Source organism: Dipodomys merriami, unplaced genomic scaffold (assembly GCF_024711535.1).
Source record: "Dipodomys merriami isolate MVZ:Mamm:240054 unplaced genomic scaffold, mDipMer1.0.p SCAF_4, whole genome shotgun sequence".
NCBI classification, from domain to species: domain Eukaryota; kingdom Metazoa; phylum Chordata; class Mammalia; order Rodentia; family Heteromyidae; genus Dipodomys; species Dipodomys merriami.
This window is the reverse complement of record NW_027205603.1, coordinates 11,772,054-11,791,464: the sequence shown is the minus strand read 5'-3', so window position 1 is coordinate 11,791,464 and position 19,411 is coordinate 11,772,054. Positions and strand designations below refer to the sequence as shown.

The 19,411-nt window shown below is 47.8% G+C and overlaps 1 protein-coding gene across 6 annotated transcripts in view; it reads left to right on the top strand.

The window, feature by feature from the left end:
- LOC138805640 (6-phosphofructo-2-kinase/fructose-2,6-bisphosphatase 3) overlaps positions 1-18,297 on the top strand; it is a 71,629-nt gene extending 53,332 nt beyond the window's left edge. For 3 of the 6 annotated variants that reach the window (XM_069990526.1, XM_069990528.1, XM_069990525.1), the window contains exons 7-17: positions 1,742-1,866; positions 2,683-2,890; positions 3,520-3,666; positions 3,804-3,908; positions 5,928-6,057; positions 7,065-7,127; positions 7,232-7,296; positions 9,254-9,427; positions 11,283-11,305; positions 13,735-13,787; positions 15,205-18,297. In XM_069990526.1, coding sequence (XP_069846627.1) covers positions 1,742-1,866; positions 2,683-2,890; positions 3,520-3,666; positions 3,804-3,908; positions 5,928-6,057; positions 7,065-7,127; positions 7,232-7,296; positions 9,254-9,427; positions 11,283-11,305; positions 13,735-13,777 — 1,083 coding nt within the window. In that variant the 3' untranslated portion in view covers positions 13,778-13,787; positions 15,205-18,297. The remainder of the gene's footprint in view (positions 1-1,741; positions 1,867-2,682; positions 2,891-3,519; positions 3,667-3,803; positions 3,909-5,927; positions 6,058-7,064; positions 7,128-7,231; positions 7,297-9,253; positions 9,428-11,282; positions 11,306-13,734; positions 13,788-15,204) is intronic. The other 3 variants (XM_069990524.1, XM_069990523.1, XM_069990529.1) reach the window with 3 other exon arrangements.
- Positions 18,298-19,411: the final 1,114 nt, after the last annotated feature.

Here is a 19,411-nt window from a genome sequence, read left to right as displayed (position 1 = left end):
ATGAAGCCTTTATCACAGGTCTCTTTCTCATGTCCAAGATCAGTTTTTCTGCCCAGTTTAAACATACCAGAATAGGACATCTGCCTAAAGAAAAGCAGGGGATCCTGTGCATTTGCTATATACAAATGCTCAGGGTGTGTTGGTTCATCTCTCCAAGGCAGTTTAGAAATGTCTATAAGCATTTCTAAGAAATGAGTTCATATTTCAGGAAAGACTATTTGGGGTGAGGGAAATCAGTTGAATCACCTGCAGTGGGTCCAAAGGAAGAGTCTCAATGCCAAAGGAAAAGGGAGGTACTCTGAGCTGCACAAAGGACTCTGATGGGATCTTTCGGTTTCATTTTCCTCGGTCTACTTGGTAACGAAGCGCAGAGCAGCTGTGAAATCATTTTTTTTCCCCCAGTGAGTAGCTCCCAATGTGCTTAGCTAGGAGTTTATCTGTTAGCTTGTCCATGAACACAGCTTACCATTTGTCCTGATCCTCTGTGTTTAGAAAGCTCTTTCCCCCATTAAGCCTCAGAGCAATTTTGTGGTGATGTCCAGGAATTTGTCATCACCCCTGGCTGGATAGATATTTTTATTGCAAAATAGACATACTTTGTCTATATGTGTGTATGTTGGTCCTAGGACCTGGGTACTGTCCTGGACCTATTTGGCTCAGGGCTAGCATTCTACCACTTGGAGCCACAGCTCCACTTCCAGCTTTTTTGGTGGTTAATTGGAGATAAACGTCTCACTGACTTTCCTGTTTGGGCTGGCTTTGAACTATGATCCTCAGATTTCTACCTCCTGAGTTGTTAGGATTGTAGGTGTGAACCCCGTAGGTCCAGCTCAGTTTTAACCAGTTCTAAGTGTGTGTGATATGGCACTATTAAGCGCCATTCAAATAGTTGGGCAGCCATTCTTGCTGTCTACCCCTGGGCCTTTTCATTCCCTCTTCTGAAGCTCTGTACTTATGAAACAAGAACTCCCTGTGGACTTAGATCTTTGAAGAGTGTCTCCTTACACTTCCAAGTCCCAGAGATTAAAAAGAAGCACAGGCAATGGAAAATTCTGAGTTCCTTTAAGATCTACAAGGCTAGTGATGTCTCTGCCCTGAAGGGCAGCCCTTGAAAAGCTGGGGTCTTGTCAGAGAAGCTGTAATTACAGACCAGCCATGAGTGAGTGTTCTCTCTGTCTTCACAGATGGAGATGAGTCCAGTCAAAGTCAAGAGTATCTCTGTCATCCACTAATGTGCCTTTTATCACCAGAGACCTGCTCTTAGTATGAAGAACACTGTAGGAACTACTTTTTTCTTTTTTCTTTTTTTTAATTAATAAGTTTTTTTTTAATTGTGAAATACTGTACAGAGGGTTTACAATTACATGAGCAAGGTAATGAGTACATTTAGGAACTACTTATGTAGGGCCCAGCCCAGTCTGTCTGGTGGTGAATCCATTACTGGAGTGACGCTGAGTTGATGGTTCAGAGCTGTTCATTACGACTTCCTTGTAGGTTTACCGTGTCTGTCCTTGTGGCCATCAAAATTCTCTTGTCTCTCCTAGATGCCCTCTCCATGTCATCATGGGGTTTTGTGTCAACCCCCAGTTTCTTTTCTTTTCTTTTCTCTTAAATGCTGGGTAGGATAATCTTTATTCTGAGCCTTTCTGGGCTTTCCCCTTTTGAAAGCTCCAAATCCTGCTTAATCTAAGCAGAAAGCCTTCCAGCCTGATTCATCAGCTGCTTCTTTGTGATGTTATAGGAAGTTAAAATCTCCAGCCCGGATTACAAAGACTGCAATTCGGCAGAAGCCATGGACGACTTCATGAAGAGAATCAATTGCTATGAAGCCAGCTACCAGCCCCTTGACCCTGATAAATGTGACAGGTAATTCTCATTGGTGAGCCTCTCTCAATGAAGGATTCTTAGGACTTTTTTCCCTGCAAAAGCACTTACCCTCAGATATGTCCATATACTCATTAAAAAAGGTATTACTTTTTTTTTTAAGGCATTCATAAAAACGTCCTTGAAGCTGGACTTGGCATTGCATACCTATAACTCAGCACTTGGGAAGCTTAAGGCCAGAGGATCTAGAGTTCCAGGTGGTCTGGGCACAGTTAGAACCTATCTCAAAAAACAAGAAATAGGAACAAAAGAACTTGGCATGACTTAAGTGTCAGAGAATCCTTGCCTAGGATGCATGAAGCCAATAGGCTCAGTCTCAGAATTGTCCAAGTTGGGCATGGTATTGCATGTGTAATCTCAGTACTTGGCACAGTGAAGCAGGAGGATCAAGAGATCCAGGGCAGCCAGAACTATATACAAGACCCTGCTTCAGCAAACAAACAAACAAGCCACACCAAAAACCTTGACTGAACAAACCCATGTCAATACAAATCTTGTAAACTTACTGTTGAATCCAGTATCACCATTGCCTTCTGACACTTCATTTTCTTTTCTATTCTCTTTCTTTTTTCTCCCTCACCTGAGAGATCAGTTCTCCTCTTGACTAAGATGTATTATGGAGATGGTTTTGCATTTATTTTATTCCCTGACTTCTTGGTTTGTATCCTGGGGTCATATGTCCAGTTCAACACTGCTGGTCTCTCAGGGTTGGAGTCTTCTGGAAGCTGGCCAGGCCTGGGGCTGGCTGTGCTGGTAGGGCAGGCTGGTCCCATGGTCCTCAGTGGTGTTTCTCTACAGGGACCTGTCGCTGATCAAAGTGATAGACGTTGGCCGCAGATTCCTGGTGAACAGAGTTCAGGACCACATCCAGAGCCGCATCGTGTACTACCTGATGAACATCCACGTGCAGCCCCGCACCATCTACCTGTGTCGGCACGGCGAGAATGAGTTCAACCTCCAGGGCAAGATCGGGGGTGACTCAGGCCTGTCCAGCAGAGGCAAGAAGGTAGATATAGATAGAAGCAGATGGCAGTTGGTTGTGGGACTGACTCATGGAGCCTCACAGGAGGCCAGCTCCCATTAGTAGGGGAGTGAGTAGTTTAAGAGTGTCACAGACTTTCCTGCCCAGGCTGGCTTTGAACTGCAATCCTCAGATCTCAGCCTCCTGAGTAACTTGGGTTATAGGTGTGAACCACCGGTGCCCAGCTTCTGTGTATGTGTATGTGTGTGTGTGTGTGTGTGGGCGCGCGTGCGTGCATGCACGCACGTGTGCACACACATGCTCCAGTAGTAGGACTTGAACTCAGTGCTTTGGTGCTGTCCCTTAGCTTTTTTTACTCTAGGCTGGTACATTATCACTTGAACCAAAGCTTCATTTCCACCTTTTTGGTGGTTCATTAGAGACGAGTCTCACAGACTTTGCTGCCTGGACTGGCTTAGAACCATGATCTTCAGCTCTCAGCCTGCTAGTAGCTGGGATTACAGGCGTGAGCCTCTAGCGCCCAATTTGTTGGCACCAGTTTAATATGCTTTGGGGCACTTCCTTGCTCCCTACCCCCTGTCCTGCTCCCCCAATGCCTCTGGGAGATGAAGGATCCCCGGGTCAATGAGCCCTGTGTTCCCTGAACCCTTCAGTTTGCCAGTGCCCTGAGCAAGTTTGTGGAGGAGCAGAACCTGAAGGACCTCCGTGTGTGGACCAGCCAGCTGAAGAGCACCATCCAGACAGCCGAGGCACTGCGGCTCCCCTACGAGCAGTGGAAGGCGCTCAACGAGATCGACGCTGTGAGTCTCAGGGCTGTGGAGGGGGCTGAACTGGGAGTGGGGCATTGTCCAGTGGATCTGCTGAAATCATATCCCTGCATTCTGGGCCGCCCCTGTGGGTGCAATGCCCTGGGTTGAATGCTGCTGTTTTCTGCTAGGGCGTGTGTGAGGAGCTGACCTACGAGGAGATCAGAGACACCTATCCTGAGGAGTATGCGCTGCGTGAGCAAGACAAATACTATTACCGCTACCCCACGGGCGAGGTGAGCAGGGGGTCACCGTCTTGCAAGTCTTCTTGTATTCCACAGATAATAATCAGGGGTGTGTGCTATGTGTATGATTCACTTGAGAGCTTTGGAGGTCTAAGGGGACTCCCTCCCCCCCCCCCCCCCCCCCCCCCCCCCCGTGACCAGCTGGCTGGATAACCCCTTCCAGGAACCTTGTATTCTGTAGCTCATTCTTCCCACTGCAACCTTGAACATGAGCTGTCCTGAATGGAGCCATGTATGTGGGTGTGTTTTCTCCTAAGCAAAAGTGAGGGGTGTGCATGCATCTCTCCAGGAAAGATGCTAAGATGAGGGAATGAGGGAGGTGGATGGCCCGTGACTCACTTCAGACAAGGTTCCCCCTCCTCCCCACCCCCACCCCCAGAGGTAGTGGTGGACAGGCCCCCTGTGAGGATGTGGCCTTGCTTGTCTTGTGTTAGGGCTGGAGTGGACACTGGTGTGGGAGGGCATTTCCATTTGGGGTGCACATCTCCCAGTGTGGCTGAGCACGCGGCTGCTTTGAATGAGAATGGGGTGTGCCAAGTCATGCAGGGCTCCGGGAGGGAGGCCAGGTGGGTGCGTTAACACCCGGTGGGCATCCTTCCTGCTCATGCCCTCTGACCATTTGTCAGCTCTCAGTCCCTGCTGGGCCAGCAGCCTGTCCCTCCTCTGGTCCCACACTTGCCTCACTAGGACTGGTTTAGGAGAGAAGGGAGGGTGGTGGAGGGCCAGCGTGAATAGGAGCTGTGCTGGTCTCTCCAAAAACATTTCTTTTTATGCATTTTTTGAAAGTGACAATCTATCCCTTCTTACAGTTAAAAAAAAACTGGCATAAAGTTTATGTAACATAGACTTCATTATTTTAACCATTTGTAAATATATGATTCTGGATTTCCCTCCCCTCCCCTCCCCTCCCCTTCTCCCTTCCTTCCTTCTTGGATTGGACCACGACATGTAGATAGCAAAACTACACTGAATTGCATATCAAACAAACCAAAGAATCTACTTAATAGTTTTCAGAAGTGCAGCTGATAGTCCATAGTGGGAGAAGCTTGAAGAAATGAGATGTTGAGTCTGTTTTGCAAGGAGTTAGACTGTGCAGGCCTTAAGCTCTTTTTGCTCAAGGCTAGCGCTCTACCACTTTGAGCCACAGCACCACTTCCAGTTTTCTGGTGATTAATTGGAGATGGAGATATGGGTCTCACAGACTTTCCAGCCTGGTCTGGCTTTGAACTGCGATCCTCAGATCTCAGACTCCTGAATGGCTAGGATTACAGGCGTGAGCTACCAGCACTCGATTTTCAAGTCAGTAACTTTTAAGATACAGTTGTTCCTTAGTGTCCTCAGAGGATTGGCTCCAGTACCATCATATATATGTAGATACTCAAGTCCTTTATATAAGATGGTATTTGCATACAACCTACACATATTCTCCTACATGTTATAAATTCTGTCTTGAGCCTTCTGTACTCAGTGCCAGGCTACCATCACCACTAACTCTAGAACCTTCCTCTCACCACAAGGAGACCTCGGTCCCTCTGCTTCCCTTTCCCCTGGTAACCAGGAATCTCTTTTCTGCTTCTATGGAGCTGCCAACCCTGGAAATGGAATCATACTAAGTATATGGAATTTGGTGCTCGGCTTTTTTCACTCACCATAAAGCTTTCGAAGTTCCTCCATGTTGTAGTGGTGTGTTAGGACTTCCTTCCTTTTGATGGCTGAGTAACACTCCACTGTAGACTTGTCCCTTCCCAACTTCTGCCATCCCTTACCAGTTAGGAAACGGTAGGAAGGAGATGAGATAGAGACAGACAGACAGACAGATCCAGCAGGCTTATGTCCCCTCAGGATGATCTCACCAAATGTCCAGGGATGGGTTGGTGGATGAATGGATGGGAGGATGAATGGAGCTGTCTGGTCCGTGATGATGGAAGGCTAGTAGTGGGGAGGGGATGACACTGGCTCTTCCCCAAGTGCTTTCTCTTCCAACATGGCCCCCTATCCCTCTGTGTTAAGTCCTACCAGGACCTGGTCCAGCGCCTGGAGCCCGTGATCATGGAGCTGGAGCGCCAGGAGAATGTGCTAGTCATCTGCCACCAGGCTGTCCTGCGCTGCCTGCTAGCCTACTTCCTGGATAAGAGTGCAGGTACCACAGGCAGGCCGCGCTTTGGGAGGGAGTCAGGAAAGTGGCCTGAGTGTTGGGTCGCTGTTGTTTACCCTGCTTACCCATCGGAATGTTAGAGCAAGTGGGGCTGGGGTCCGGCCCACAGCCTTCTGCAGGGGTCTCTCTCCTCTAGCGCTTTTGTACTGGCTCTTAGGGCCCTTGTGGGCTTCATGACATCACGGTTCAGCCACTATTCATCTAAGGGCCTCTAGGCTGGGTATCGAGGGCCATCCTTCCTCCCGGCCCCCTTCCGAGGAACACACAGCTCAGGAAACCAATGAAACCATCATAATATCATCTTTGTGTCTGCCCAGCTGCAGTTGAATCCCAAGACACACCTAAAATTTTGTGGAAAACGACTTAAAATGTCACAGAACAAAACCAAACAAAACCACCTTTTGAGTTGTTTGCTTTGGTTTTGTTAGTTTTGGTTTTTGAGACAGGCTCATTCTCTCCCTAGACAGCTCAGGCCGATCTGGAATTTCCTATGAATCCCAGTCTAGCCTTGAACTAGACATACTCCTTCTCTGACTACACAGTGCTGGGATTGTAAGTGTTAACACCAGGCCCAGTAGTTTTGTTTTTTTTTTTGGGTCCGGTCGTGGTGCCTGAACTCTGGGCCTGGGCGCTGTCCCTCAACTCTTCAGCTCAAGGCTAGCGCTCTACCAATTGAGCCACAGCGCCACTTCCGGCTTTTTTCTTTTTTCTTATATGGTGCTGAGGAATCGAACCCAGGGCTTCACGCATGCAAGGCAAGCGCTCTACCACTGAGCCATCTTCCCAGTCCTCAGTAGTTTTTTTTTTGAAACTATGTTCTTTTGGCTAGGTGTCTTTATCCAGGGCGCCTGCAGGAAGGGCCAATACTCCTGTGTGGGCTCAGCCTTTGGGGTCCCTACAGGGCAGAAACTCATGGTGGGCCAGAGGATATCCTTCTCCCTCTCCCTGCCTCCAGCCTCATATCTAATTGTGGACCCTATGTCTCTCTCCAGAAGAGATGCCCTACCTGAAATGTCCTCTTCACACCGTCCTGAAACTGACACCTGTTGCTTACGGTGAGTCACAGCCTTTGCCAAGCCCTGTGTCTTCCCGTGGGTGGGACGTTGTAGGTGGGGTGGTCCCTTGAACAAAAGTCATCTTCCTCTGTCTTCGTGCTCAGGTTGCCGTGTGGAATCCATTTACCTGAATGTGGAGTCAGTGAGCACACACCGAGAGAGGTCAGAGGTGAGTCTGGCCCTCTCCCTAGCCTGGCCTTCATCATACCAGGAGGTGATAGGGTCCTCAGGGTGCTCCATGCCTAGGTTCTTGCTCAGTACCTTGTCTGTACTAGGTCTGGCCGGCTGCCTGCCTCGGTCAGTCCCTCTGTGTTCCTGTCCTGTCTTTCCTGTGGCTTCTTCACAGGATCTATTTATCCTTTTCCCGTCTTTGTATGCTTTCTCCATCTCCACCTGACTACGAAAGTGAGTACTCTAAAGAGGGAGTGACATGCTCTTTTTTTTTTTGTCCGTTGTGGGGCTTGAACTCAGGGCCTAGGCACTGACCCTGAGCTTTTTTGCTCAATGCTAGTGCTCTGCCACTTTGAGCGACAGTGCCACTTCTGGTTTTCTGGTGGTTAATTGGAAATAAGAGTCTCATGGACTTTCTTGTCCAGGCTTGCTTCAAACTGCGATTCTCAGATCTCCGCTTCCTGAGTAGCTAGGATGACAGGCATGAGCCACCTGTGCCTGGCTTTTTAAAAATTTTATTACTGTCATTATAAAGATGATGTACAGAGAGGTTACAATTACATAAGTCAGGTAAACAGCACATTTCTTTTTGGACAAAGTCACCCTTTCCCTGGCTGTCTCCCAGTGTTTCCTTCTAAAGCCCCCTCTTTTAAACATAGCCCAAACCCAGGAACTGTTGTTTCTTCAGATCCCTACAACTGTGCTTTCAGGAAAGTTCCAGAAGCCTGGTTCCAACAGGATAGGCCAGTCGTCTGCCTATGGTTAAGTCAGAATTAACAAGAGTTTGATAGCACTGAGAAAGGCAGCAGGGCTGGAGGCAGGGAGACATGATGAACGGCCAATGGGATGATGCTCAGGGACCCCCATACCTGGCTGTCTTGTTTTTCACCTCAGGGAGGGCTGGGATCTGGGGTGGGTTAGTCCCATGAATCCTCTACAGAGCAGATCATTTTTCTGCCCAGGTGTGCAGTGTACAAGTGAGTTTGAATTTGCTCCATGCAGGCTGTTGCTCCAAATGCAACCCTTTGCCAGTATAGGTAGGCCTTCCTCTTAGGCTGAGCGTGGCTTTCTGTTGATGGAGTCTGAAACACAGGTGATTTCTGTATATCCACGGAACTTAGCCATGGACTTTGGGCTGTGCGAGCACACGAGGCTGGGAGTGTTCTGTGTACTGGTGGGCAGCAGGATTTCCAGGTTGAGGTCAGTCTGGATTTTATAGGGAGACCCTCAGGGAAAAACACAGCAAAACAAAAACCAACACAAAATCTACCAGCAACACAGAAAGAGTGCATGAGATGTCAGCCAGTTATCTGCCCAGCTGCCACTCTGGACCCAGTGGAAGCATTCCTTGCTCTGCCTCTAGCTCCCCTCTCTGGAATGAGGGATCCAAAGACGCTGTGCTTTCCTAAGCTGGAAGAGGACAGCCCTGGCCTCGAACGCTTGTTTGTGGAGCACTGGGCATATCTGATGTCCTACGCCCTGCTCTGTGGGGAGCTCTGGGACCTGTTATGGTGTCCTCTGATAGATGTTGGTGTTTGCTTCTGGTTGCCAGACTCATGGGCAGTGGATTTGTCCATATTGCTCGTCTCCTGGCTCAGTTGTCCGCTCTGTAGCCCATGCTCAGTCAGGGTGAGGGGCTTAGGACAGGCAGGGTCCTTTTTCTCTGACTTGGTTAGCTGCAGTGATTTCCCCCCTGGCTTTACCCACGCCTGTGTGGGCACCCTTAGGAATGATCTGAGGGAAGAACACAGGAAGGGATCACCCTGACACCACCTGAGAGACAGTACACATGGCAGGGTTCTCTGCTCACTCGTCTTGGGCTGTCTGGTTGTACCCCTAAAACCCACAAGCAGGTGAATTTTGTGTGTGTGTGTGTTGGCTTAGCTCCCTTCCTCTCCCTTCCTCCCCATTCCTTGTAACTGTCGCCTTCTCTCTTTTGTCTTTGTCTTGCTTAGGATGCAAAGAAGGGACCTAACCCGCTCATGAGACGCAATAGTGTCACCCCACTAGCCAGTCCCGAACCCACCAAAAAACCTCGCATCAACAGCTTTGAGGAGCATGTGGCTTCCACTTCTGCTGCCCTGCCCAGCTGCCTGCCCCCGGAGGTGCCCACGCAGCTGCCCGGACAAGTCAGTGACTCCCCTCTTCTTCCTGCCTTGAAGTGGGGGGTGGGGAGGGGTGAGAGGCTGTGTGCTGTGTAGGCATGAGTGGGTATGTATGTGTTCTGTATTGTGTGGTGTAGGTGGTATGTGTGTGTGTGTGTGTGTGTGTGTGTGTGTGTGTGTGTGTGTGTGTGCATGTACATATTTTGGGGAGGGATAAAGAAAAACCCTATCTGACTATCTTTCCTTACTGACAATGATTGTGACTGTCTGGGTACCCTATCTAAGGTGGTGGTATTTACTGGGCAGAAGCAGATAGAGCAGAAAACAAACAGTAAAATGTCTGAATCTGGTTCACTTTTCTTTCTTGTCCATTGTGGGACTTGAACTCAAGGCCTGAATATTGTCCCTGAGCTCTTTTTCTCAAGGCTAGCACTCTACCACTTGGAACCACAGTGCCACTTCTGGTTTTCTGGTGGCTAATTGGAGATATGAGCCTCAGACTTTCCTGCCTAGACTAGCTTTGAACTGTGATCCTTAGATCTCAGCCACCTATGTAGGATTACCGGAATGAGCCCTCACAGCACCTGGCTTCTTGTTCTCATTTATTACTAGAGATTTCTAAAAGTCCATAGCAATCCTCAGTCCAAGAGCCTTCATCCATCTCTGTGGACCTTGGATACAATTTTCTGTTGTAGCCCACAGCTCAGTGCTCTCTTATAGTCATCCCCACTGCAGAAAGGCTGGGTTCCACAGTGATGAGCCACCTTGGCATTTGTATAAGTATGCAGACCAGCTCTCAGGCTGGATGACCAGGAGGAGCCTTTTGTTTGTAGTAAGAACCAAAAGAAAGCAAGCCAACCAGATTTCACTTGTTTTCCTAGCTCAGGATCAAAAGCTAGAAGATTTTTGTACCTGGGCTTAATATGAAGGTTTTCTTTTGGCCCCAAACCTTTGCAAATAGGTGAGATATAGAAAGAAATCTCTGGGTTCCAATTCAGGTGCTATCCAAGGGTCTAGCCTACTGGTACTTCCATGCGTGGCCCCTTACAAATCAATGTAGGCTGAATTCCAGATTGGATTTGTTCATGAGCTTGATATCAAATCCCCTTTAGGGGCATTGATCTACAACCCACCCACCAACTCTTTGGGTCTTTCCTGGTGGTTCTTTCACCTCCTGGCATCTGGAATGTGCTGTGGGGAGAGCAATAAGGCCTCTGTAGGTCATTTAACTTCCCCAGGCCTCAGTTTTTACATCCAAGGAATGGCAATCACACTTGCAATAATAAGGCTGTATCCAGTGAGCCCTCAGCCATTATTAGTTGGGAGTCCGGCTTCAGTAATAGATCCACCTGTAGCACAAAAGTGTAGGAGTTTTCAAAACCTTCTGAGACCAGGTCTTGCTGTATAGTCTAATCTGGCCTTGAATTCGTGCTCTTCCTGTCCCCTGGCCCCCTCCCCCCCCTTTTTTTTTCCTGAGAAAATGCAGGTCACTTTTCCTCATTTCACCTCCCTGTGAGAACTCTAATAAATATTCCTTTCAGCTCCCTAATCTGAGAGTTTAAAATTGAAAACTGAGCAATACTGAAGTAGCATCTCTAGGCCATTCTACAGGTGCATTACGGGGGTTTGATACGTGAGGAAAGGGCCATGGTGGGCACAGAGGTCCATTGACTTGGCCATGTGGGGAGCTATGGCAGGGTCAGCCCTGTCCCTCAGTTCAGAGTTGCCCTGACTGTGCCAGGACAATCCGTTAGGAGTCCTGAAAATGTCGGGAGCTGTTGGCTGGACCACGTGTGGGAGGTAGGCTGGGGTTCACCCTTGACGTGGCATCCTGTATCCTGACTGACTTTTCTCTCTTTCCCCACTTTCTCTCCTGCAGCCTTTGCTAGGGAAAGCCTGTCTGTAAGTATTTCTCTCTGAATAATTCTGTTGCTTGCATTTTCTTGATTGCTGGGCCAGTTTGGCCTCTTGCCAGTTAAAATATTGAGGATAGGACAGTTTTTTTTTGTTTTTGTTTTTTTAGCATCTGAGGTTTTCTATGGAGAAGGAGGAGGAGGAGATGGACTTGGGAGGAAAGAGAGAAGAGAATTCACGAATTTTCTAGTGTGGGATGTAAGGTGTGGTGGGTCCACCGATGTTCCTTCAGGTGTCCCCACACTGTAGAGGTCACCACATGCTTCTTTGTAGTCCCTGTTCTAGGTTTTGTCTGCAGTGCTTGGAGTCTGGGGCTTGGTATATATCCAAAATTTCCCTCTTGGGGTGGTAAGGTCTGAAGTTTTGGGTTTTTGATTTTTCTTTTTTTGTGCTAGTCTTGGGGCATGAACTCGGTACCTAGGGCACTGTCCTTGAGTTTTTGTGCTCGAAACTAGCACTCTACCACTGAAGGCATAGCTCCACTTCTGGCTCTTTTTACTTTTTTGATAGTTAATTGGAGAGTCTCACAGGCTTTCCTGTCTGGGATGGCTTTGGGTTTGAACTTTTTATGTCTTATCTTTTCCCTGAAGAGCATCCTTTCATTCAGAAAGGAAAGTTTACCCAGAGCCTAATCTATGAAAGAAATATATGAGGAAGTACCTCTCCTCTCCAAGATGTTCCAGGGGCTTTGGTGAACTGTACATGGAAACCCTACTTGGGGATCCAGTTGATCTTGTATGGGACCCTAGTCAGCTGTAAGTCCTGGTCAACATTGTGTACAGCTTGGACATCAGACCTATCACGTTACCTCTTCCTTCAGTCAGAGCTCTCTGTAGAAAGTTCTAGTTCAGTATTATCTCTGGCTGCTACCAGCTAGATGATGCAGTGTGTCTTCTGTTCTGGTGATCTCCACTGCAGATGGACCCTTGACCTTTGTGGAACAACCACCATAAAAATGTCACCACACTGTTCCAGTCCCATCTCCCTCAATATTCCTTTTGTGTGCATGAATTAACCTTGGTAAGCTGATGCAGGAACTGGGGAGGTGAAAGTTAGACTTAGGAGCTGAAGAGTAGGGCTCATTTTGGGGGAAGCAGGAATGGTTTGGCATCATGCCTGGCTCACGGAGGTACCAGAGAGCTCATGAAGAATGGGCGATCCCAACCCTCACATCTCTTGTCCTTCAATAACACTAGGAGGTTGGCAGGGCAGTTCCTGTCTTGCTTAAAAGTGCCCACAACCACTAGCTGGTAGGCAGTGGAGCCACATGGGCAGCGTGCTTTCAAAGGGGAGGTTTTTCCTTTCTACCAGCTTCTTAGAGTCGCCCGGATATTGTCTTCCCATTTGTGTGTCCCCAGATTGCTGATCTTTGCAGCATAAGGAACATATCCAGCTCCTTAGTTGATGTCTGGAATCTCAGCTTCAGTAAGCAGCACCTTCATTTGTAGCTGCTTCCCATGGCCTAATACTGGGCATTACCTTCCATCTTTAAAGAGTAAGATATCATCACAGTGCAATGTCTGCTGTCCCTTTTGAGCCACCACGCCAGCACAAGGGTTAGGGATCAGGGGTTCTTGTGTGAAAATCACTTGGGATGTTGGAGCCTGAAACAAAATGTTTCTGCTATTCAGGCCATTCAGGTTCATCCCCATATCTTCTGAACTTTGTCTATCACCAAGGTAAAGCTGACTGTACTTTTGGCCAGAATCCCTTCCATTTAACAAAAGTACCTCCTAAAGAATCTGGTCAGTTTCTGTTGTGGGGTGTTAAGGTCTAGACCAGCCCAGGAGTGTGAGCCATTGTGTTGGATCATAAATAATGTCTTGATTTTAGGAATTTTGATGGCCAAAATTGTTTATGAAATTCAGAACAAGCCAGCTTTGTGTCTCAGTTCTACTGCTGGCCACTGTATTTGGAACTCATCTATAAAATGGAGAAAGTAACTCTGCAAGGGATTTTGAGCCTTTTTTTTTTCTCTCCCCCTTGGCAAAGTATTTGTCATCTTGGAGGGGCTTGGCGGATGGTAGCTGCTGTTACTCAGTAGTTGATGAGCAGACTCTTTGGGTTTGAATCTGTGTTTTTGTCCCCTTTGCTCCGTGCCAGTGGGCTTGAGATTTCTATCCATGAGCAGCTGGAGCACTGAGATTTGGAAGGAGGGAAGCCCCTGGAGTCTGAGGCCTGTGATCTTGGTTTTCTGCTCAAATTGGAGAATGACAATGGCCCAGACACTGCTGGGGGGTGGGGGGGGGGCTGTGTTAACTGTTTGAGACTAAAAGTCCAGTAGGCATTCAAGATGAAGCCTTTATTTTGAAATGACAAATGTATACTACAGACAAAATACTACTGATGTATACATATACTTCCCATTTTCCAACCTATTGTGTTTTGTTTTTTCTCTTTCCCACTACGCTTGAAAGACGAACTGTCTGTCACATTTTCTCAAAGTTTTCTCCTTACTAACTTTGGAAAGGTAAACGACCCAGTGCATGTCCCTCTCTGTCCCTTCTTGCATCTCTCCCAGTCATAGCATCTCAGCTACAGGGCGTTTTGGTCTTGTGCAGATTGGCCATTGTGGATTATGTGGCTCCTGTGTTGGTGCTGGAGGGGTTTACGAGTGGTATCATTGTCATTAGGTCCTTTTCCGTCTGTCTGTTCCGTATCCATGTATCCTGCACCAGGGGCCCTGTGAGTGAACGATATGGACCTAACCATCATGTAGCTGTCCTCTGTTGTTGCCTGGCTAATGCCACATGGGTACTGGAGGCCATGAGCCTCTGATGTCCAATGTTGGAGCTAGCAGTAGCCTTCACTCTCCCCGTGTCCCTGCTCAACCCACAACTTGGCTAGCGCTCTATAGACGCAAGATCCAGGACACTGCCAGAGATCCACCCTCTCACTGAGGGCTTTGGTCACGTGGGCTCCTGAGTCCCACCCAGCTGAGAGTGGTTGGCTCTGGGGTCATCCGGTTCTGAGAGTTTCCTTTCTAGAGATGTCTCCAGCGGGCACCCTTAGTTCTATGGGGGTAAGGGCAGCTTTTTGTATACCACTGTCTGGATCCTCTCTCTAGGATCCTGTCCTCTGTAGAACATCTTGAAGTGGAAAGAGCTGCTGAAAAGATCAGAGGGAATACTAAGAAAAGTCATGTCTCTATTTTTGAAGGATAGACTACGGAGTTCAGGGAGAATTCCCTGTTGTTATTAGCAGCCATCATGTGACCCCAGCTGAATGGATGTTTTTTAGAGGGGATTCTTACTCCAGTGGCTGAGAAGGGAGGCTTTCTGATAGGACCCCTGAGTTCAGGGCCAGGACAGAGTTCCCCACCAGCTCCAGCTGTCTCACCCAGTGCCCGTCTTCTCCCGTGACTAGATTCCAGACACCAGGAGCTGAGTGTAAAGCTCTCTTGTTAGCTGAGCTACACAAGAGAAGCCTGTCCTACTTGAGATGTCCTCATCCTGCCCTCTGTCTGGGCATGGTGAGGAGGGGCCCTTCTGTGGGGTACAGAGGCAGTTGGGGGGGGGTCACTTAAAGAGGTGTGAATAAGGTCTCCCACCTGTGTCCCATGGTCCTCCATTCTCTGTAAGTAGCTCTGTCTGACATACAGGACCCGGAGGATCCTAAGTCTCATGTCAGTCTCACTAATCTTTCTTCCCTGCCTCCTTTCGGCTGGTGCTAAGCAGGCTGCTGGCTGTGTCTAGCCTCTTCTGTGACCGTGACCTGCAGTATTTTCTGTCCCGTTCTGAGGCCTACCTGGACCCTCTCATCTGTCTCATGATAACTGTTGTCTCGGGGTGTGGAAGGTGGGAAAGCGGTCTCCATGGCATGGCTTTGCGACACACATGGTCAGCAGTCAGTCCTGATTCTCTTCTCTCCTTCTCTCTTACGAACAGAACATGAAAAGCAATGGAGCTTCCAGTAAACCCTGAAGACGATGCATCAGTTCCATTCCATTTCCATTTCTGCTGCTTGGCTTCTGCCCTCCTGTCTACCTGAGACCAAATGATGCCAAGGACTTTTCTGGACTGGGGTGAGGTCGGGGAGCAGGGGAGTCTGCTGCATCCCCTTCTTGCCCCCCACCAGCAGTGACGATGGAGACACCGGAAGGCCGTGGGGTCCCCGCTTCCTGTGGCAAGTGGCAGACCTCGTCTTCTGCTCTCTTGGGGCTTCCAGGGATGTCTGGCCTTCAGCTACCTCCCATGAGGCTTGGGGGGGTAGATGACAGAAGGCCTGGAGAAGGGACACAGAGTACCACTGTGCAGTTTTGTTTTATTTCTGTGATTCTGGCCTGACATGGTGATAGCCAGGGCCACCAGGTTGGCAATCTTGGAACTGAATAAGGGCTGGGTCTTAGTGGTCGAAGGCTAGGAGATGTCAGGAAGCCTTTACCTAGCTATTTTTATGCATTCTGGGACTGGGGAAATGTCCCTGGAGAAGAAGAGACTTGGGGACTTCTGTCTGAGAGAGATCCCTCGGCAAAGCTGAGACCTGCCCATCAACTGAGCAGTACATGCCCAGCTCCCACACGTTTTTGCAGCCCTGAGTTAAGGACAGACTGGCTACCTGAGTGGAAGGAAGAACTGTGGATGTGATCATTGGGGTCTCCTTTCCCAGGGAGCTCTAGGGGTCCCTGGGTTTTCCTACCTGGATCTGGAAGCACCTGAGCCAATTGTTCTCCTGGAGCTGTTCGCATTGCACTTTTTTCTTTTCTTTCTTTTTAATTATTATTGTGTGTGTGTGTGTGTGTGTGTGTGTGTGTGTGTGTGTGTGTGTGTGTGTGTGTGTGTGTGTGTGTGTGTGTGTGTGTGTGATGTGAAAGTCACACCTTGACTTGGAACTTAGATGCTAGAATATGAGAAGCTGAGCAGGCCCCAGAGCGGGATGAAGCCGGAACCTTCCAATCATCATAAGACTTAACTGTGTGAGAAGACACAGAGAAGACCTGATCTCCTCTCATGTTTCTCAGAAGGGAGGGGATGGTCCAAGTTAGGCCTCCCTCCGGGGACACATTCTCTGCGGGCTGTCCCCGTGCTTCTGTCAAGTGTCTGCTGTATGTCTAGCACCGTGGTGGGGTGTTCAGGAGTGTAGAGCGCCTTTGCCTTGCTGTCCTGGTGTTGTAACATGCGGAGCAGGGGTTGAAAGTATGGCCTGTGGGACAGGTGGGTGGAAACACCCATGGCTTCTGCTCGCCAATGCCTCCTCCTTTGTCATCTCAAATTCCAGGGCGGTGGAGGTGGCGGGGTGGAATGTCAGAAACTTAGGGAAAGAAAAAAATTGAAAACTCAGCAATACAATTTTCCCAAATGACCCTTTTAAGGATATCTCATGTGGTGCCAAAAGTCACTTTATGCCTTCTGCTTGTGAGGTCTGGCATCCTGGGGTGAGGATTGGAGTGGGGGTACAGACACATGATGCTTGCAGTGGAGAGATGAGTTATTTTATTTGTGCTGGTCCCTGGGCTTGAATTCAGGGCCTGGGCACTGTCCTTTAGCTTTTCTACTTAAGGCTGAACTTCTGAGCTGCAGCCTACTTCTGGCTATTGTGGTTATCTGGAGATAAGAATCTCATGGACTTCCCTGCCTAGGCTGGCTTCAAACTACAGTCCTCAGATCTGAGCCTCTTGGGTAGCTAGAGTTACAGGTATGAGCCACCAGCATCTGGCTCTGTATTTTGAAGGAGTTTAAGAATGTACATTTCTCTAGATGGGGCACAGAAATATTCTTCAGATACCCTGCAATAAAGGTTGTATGTTTTCCACACTAAACATTCAAATTCTCCCCACTAGCCCCACCCCTCTTTGAATGGACAGTCCAGTGAGTCCTGGCAGACTGCTGAGTATGCACATGCACGTGAAATGTGCGGCTGGCTATATTCTGAGATCAGAGGCACTGGTAGTCTGTGTGTGTGTGTGCGTGTGTGTGTGTGTGTGTGTGTGTGTGTGTGTGTGTGTGTGTGTGTGTGTGTTGGTACTGAGGCTTGAACTCAGTGCCTGGGCACTGACCCTTAGCTTTGGCTCAAGGCTAATGCTCTGCCACTTGAGCTACAGCTTTACTTCTGACTTTCTAGTGGCTAATTGGAGATAAAAGTCTCTTTCATGGACTTTGCTGCCTGGGCTGGTTTCGAACCATGTTCCTCAGATCTCAGTCTCCTAAGTAGTTAGGATTACAGGCACTGAGCCATCATCGCCCAACTGTAGCTTTACATTTATTAGGTGCCACTTTCTGGCTTCTTCCTTGCTTGTTTTCTTTGGAGCCAACTCTTTGAACATAAACTCTCCAGTCTGAGACAGGTAGGGGCTGGATAACAGTGGGTATTTCCCTTGCATTTGTGGTGACCTAAAATCAATACATGAATAAAGATTTGCCTAACACAGGACTTCAGTTTGGTAAAAGGGCCTGGAAGAGGAGAAAGCACGAAACTAAGGTCAGATCTTGGAGAAGGTAATATGCTGCTTCATTGGAAAGCTAGTTTGACCTGATTTTGAGGGCTTGAGGAGTCTGATGTAGTTAAGTCATCGAACTTTTTGCTTCTATTGGTTTCCTCCCCAACCTCTGCAAACAAAACAACAGGGACCAATGTCTTTAACTTTGCATATGTTTTTGGGTGAGTTTCTCATTCTCCATTGATCATGGGCAAAGCTCTTCACTTTGGGAGAGCAGAAAAACTGAACCACACCAATGATCTTTTCATTTGTAATACTTGAAATTTATTTTTTTATTATTTTGATAGCAGATGTGCTATTTATTTATTTAATATGTATAAGGGAGCCTAAACAATAGAAAGCTGTCTAGCTTGGGTTTCATTTGTTAATTGGTTTAGGGGGGCCTTATGTGTGTGATTTTTTTTTTTTTGTTGACTTCTGTATATATATTTGTCTGAATTAATGACCTGGGATGAAGCTATGCTACATTTTCAAACAAGAGATGCCTTTGAGAAATTTGTATATTTTGCAGTTGCCAGATCAATAAAACATTGAAATACACCAACGGAGTGCATTGTGGGATCTTTTTTGGAAGGGAGGGAGGGCTAAGAGTCTTTAATTGACATTTATGGTGGGGACCCTTCAACTTCTCAGCTACCCTTTTGTTCCTTTAAATAGAACATTTGAACAAAGATCATCTAGTGCCTGCATTTTAGGAGGGAAGATGTGTCCATTTAGTTTACATTGATATAACTTTTTTTATTTGGCCTTGAACTCTCAGATACCTTGCTTAAGCCTTTTGTTGGGATTACAGGTTTAGGTTGGTGGGAAAGTGCAGGAAATACAGAGAGCTGTCTCCCTCCCTCCTCCACTATACATTGTTCCCTGTTACAACTGACTTTAGTGAGGTTTATCTGTTATAGTTGATGGGCAGATGTGAGTACATTACTAGAAAGTAGAGTTCATGGCTTACTGTAGATTTCATGCTTTATAGTGTATAGTTCTTTAGGCTTGACAAATATATGGTGCTGTGTGTCTCCACCAAGGTGTTAGAGATGGGCATGTCAGTCCTTATTCTCTCCATACCTTTCCCTCAGTCCTGGCAAGCAGCAAGTCTTACACAAGCATTTCATCATGTAATAGGCAATATTACGGAAAGGCATAATTCATTTTATGTGCTTTCACCTCCTGCCCTTTTTTTCAACCTCTTCTAGCCCCTTCCAAACAGGGAAAAATACTTGATCAAAGTTCTTTGTCTTTGATGATGGGTTGTCAAAAGTTGGAAGGGATGTGGGGTTCCTTTATTTGATCTGCTGGGTTTTGAATCCAGGGCCTTCGGTTGGCTGGACAGGTGCTCTATTATTTGAACTGTGTTCCCCCGCCCCTTTTCACTTTAGTTGTTGTTTTGATAAACTCTGACTGGAGAGCTTGGCAGGGCCAGCCTACTAATCCTACCTATGTTGTTGGATGTCAGGTGCATGCCATCACCCCTAGCTTCTTGGTTGAGATGAGGAAAGGGGAGGGTCCTGCTAACTTTTTGGCTGGCTTTGAGCCCCAATCCTCCTGATCACCTTCTGAATAGATGGGATTATAGGCATAAACCATTCTGGTCTTGAGAGCCTGCCTCTTTATGTCCAAGCTTCAGGGTCTTCATCTCTGCAGACAAAGCGACGTTGAAC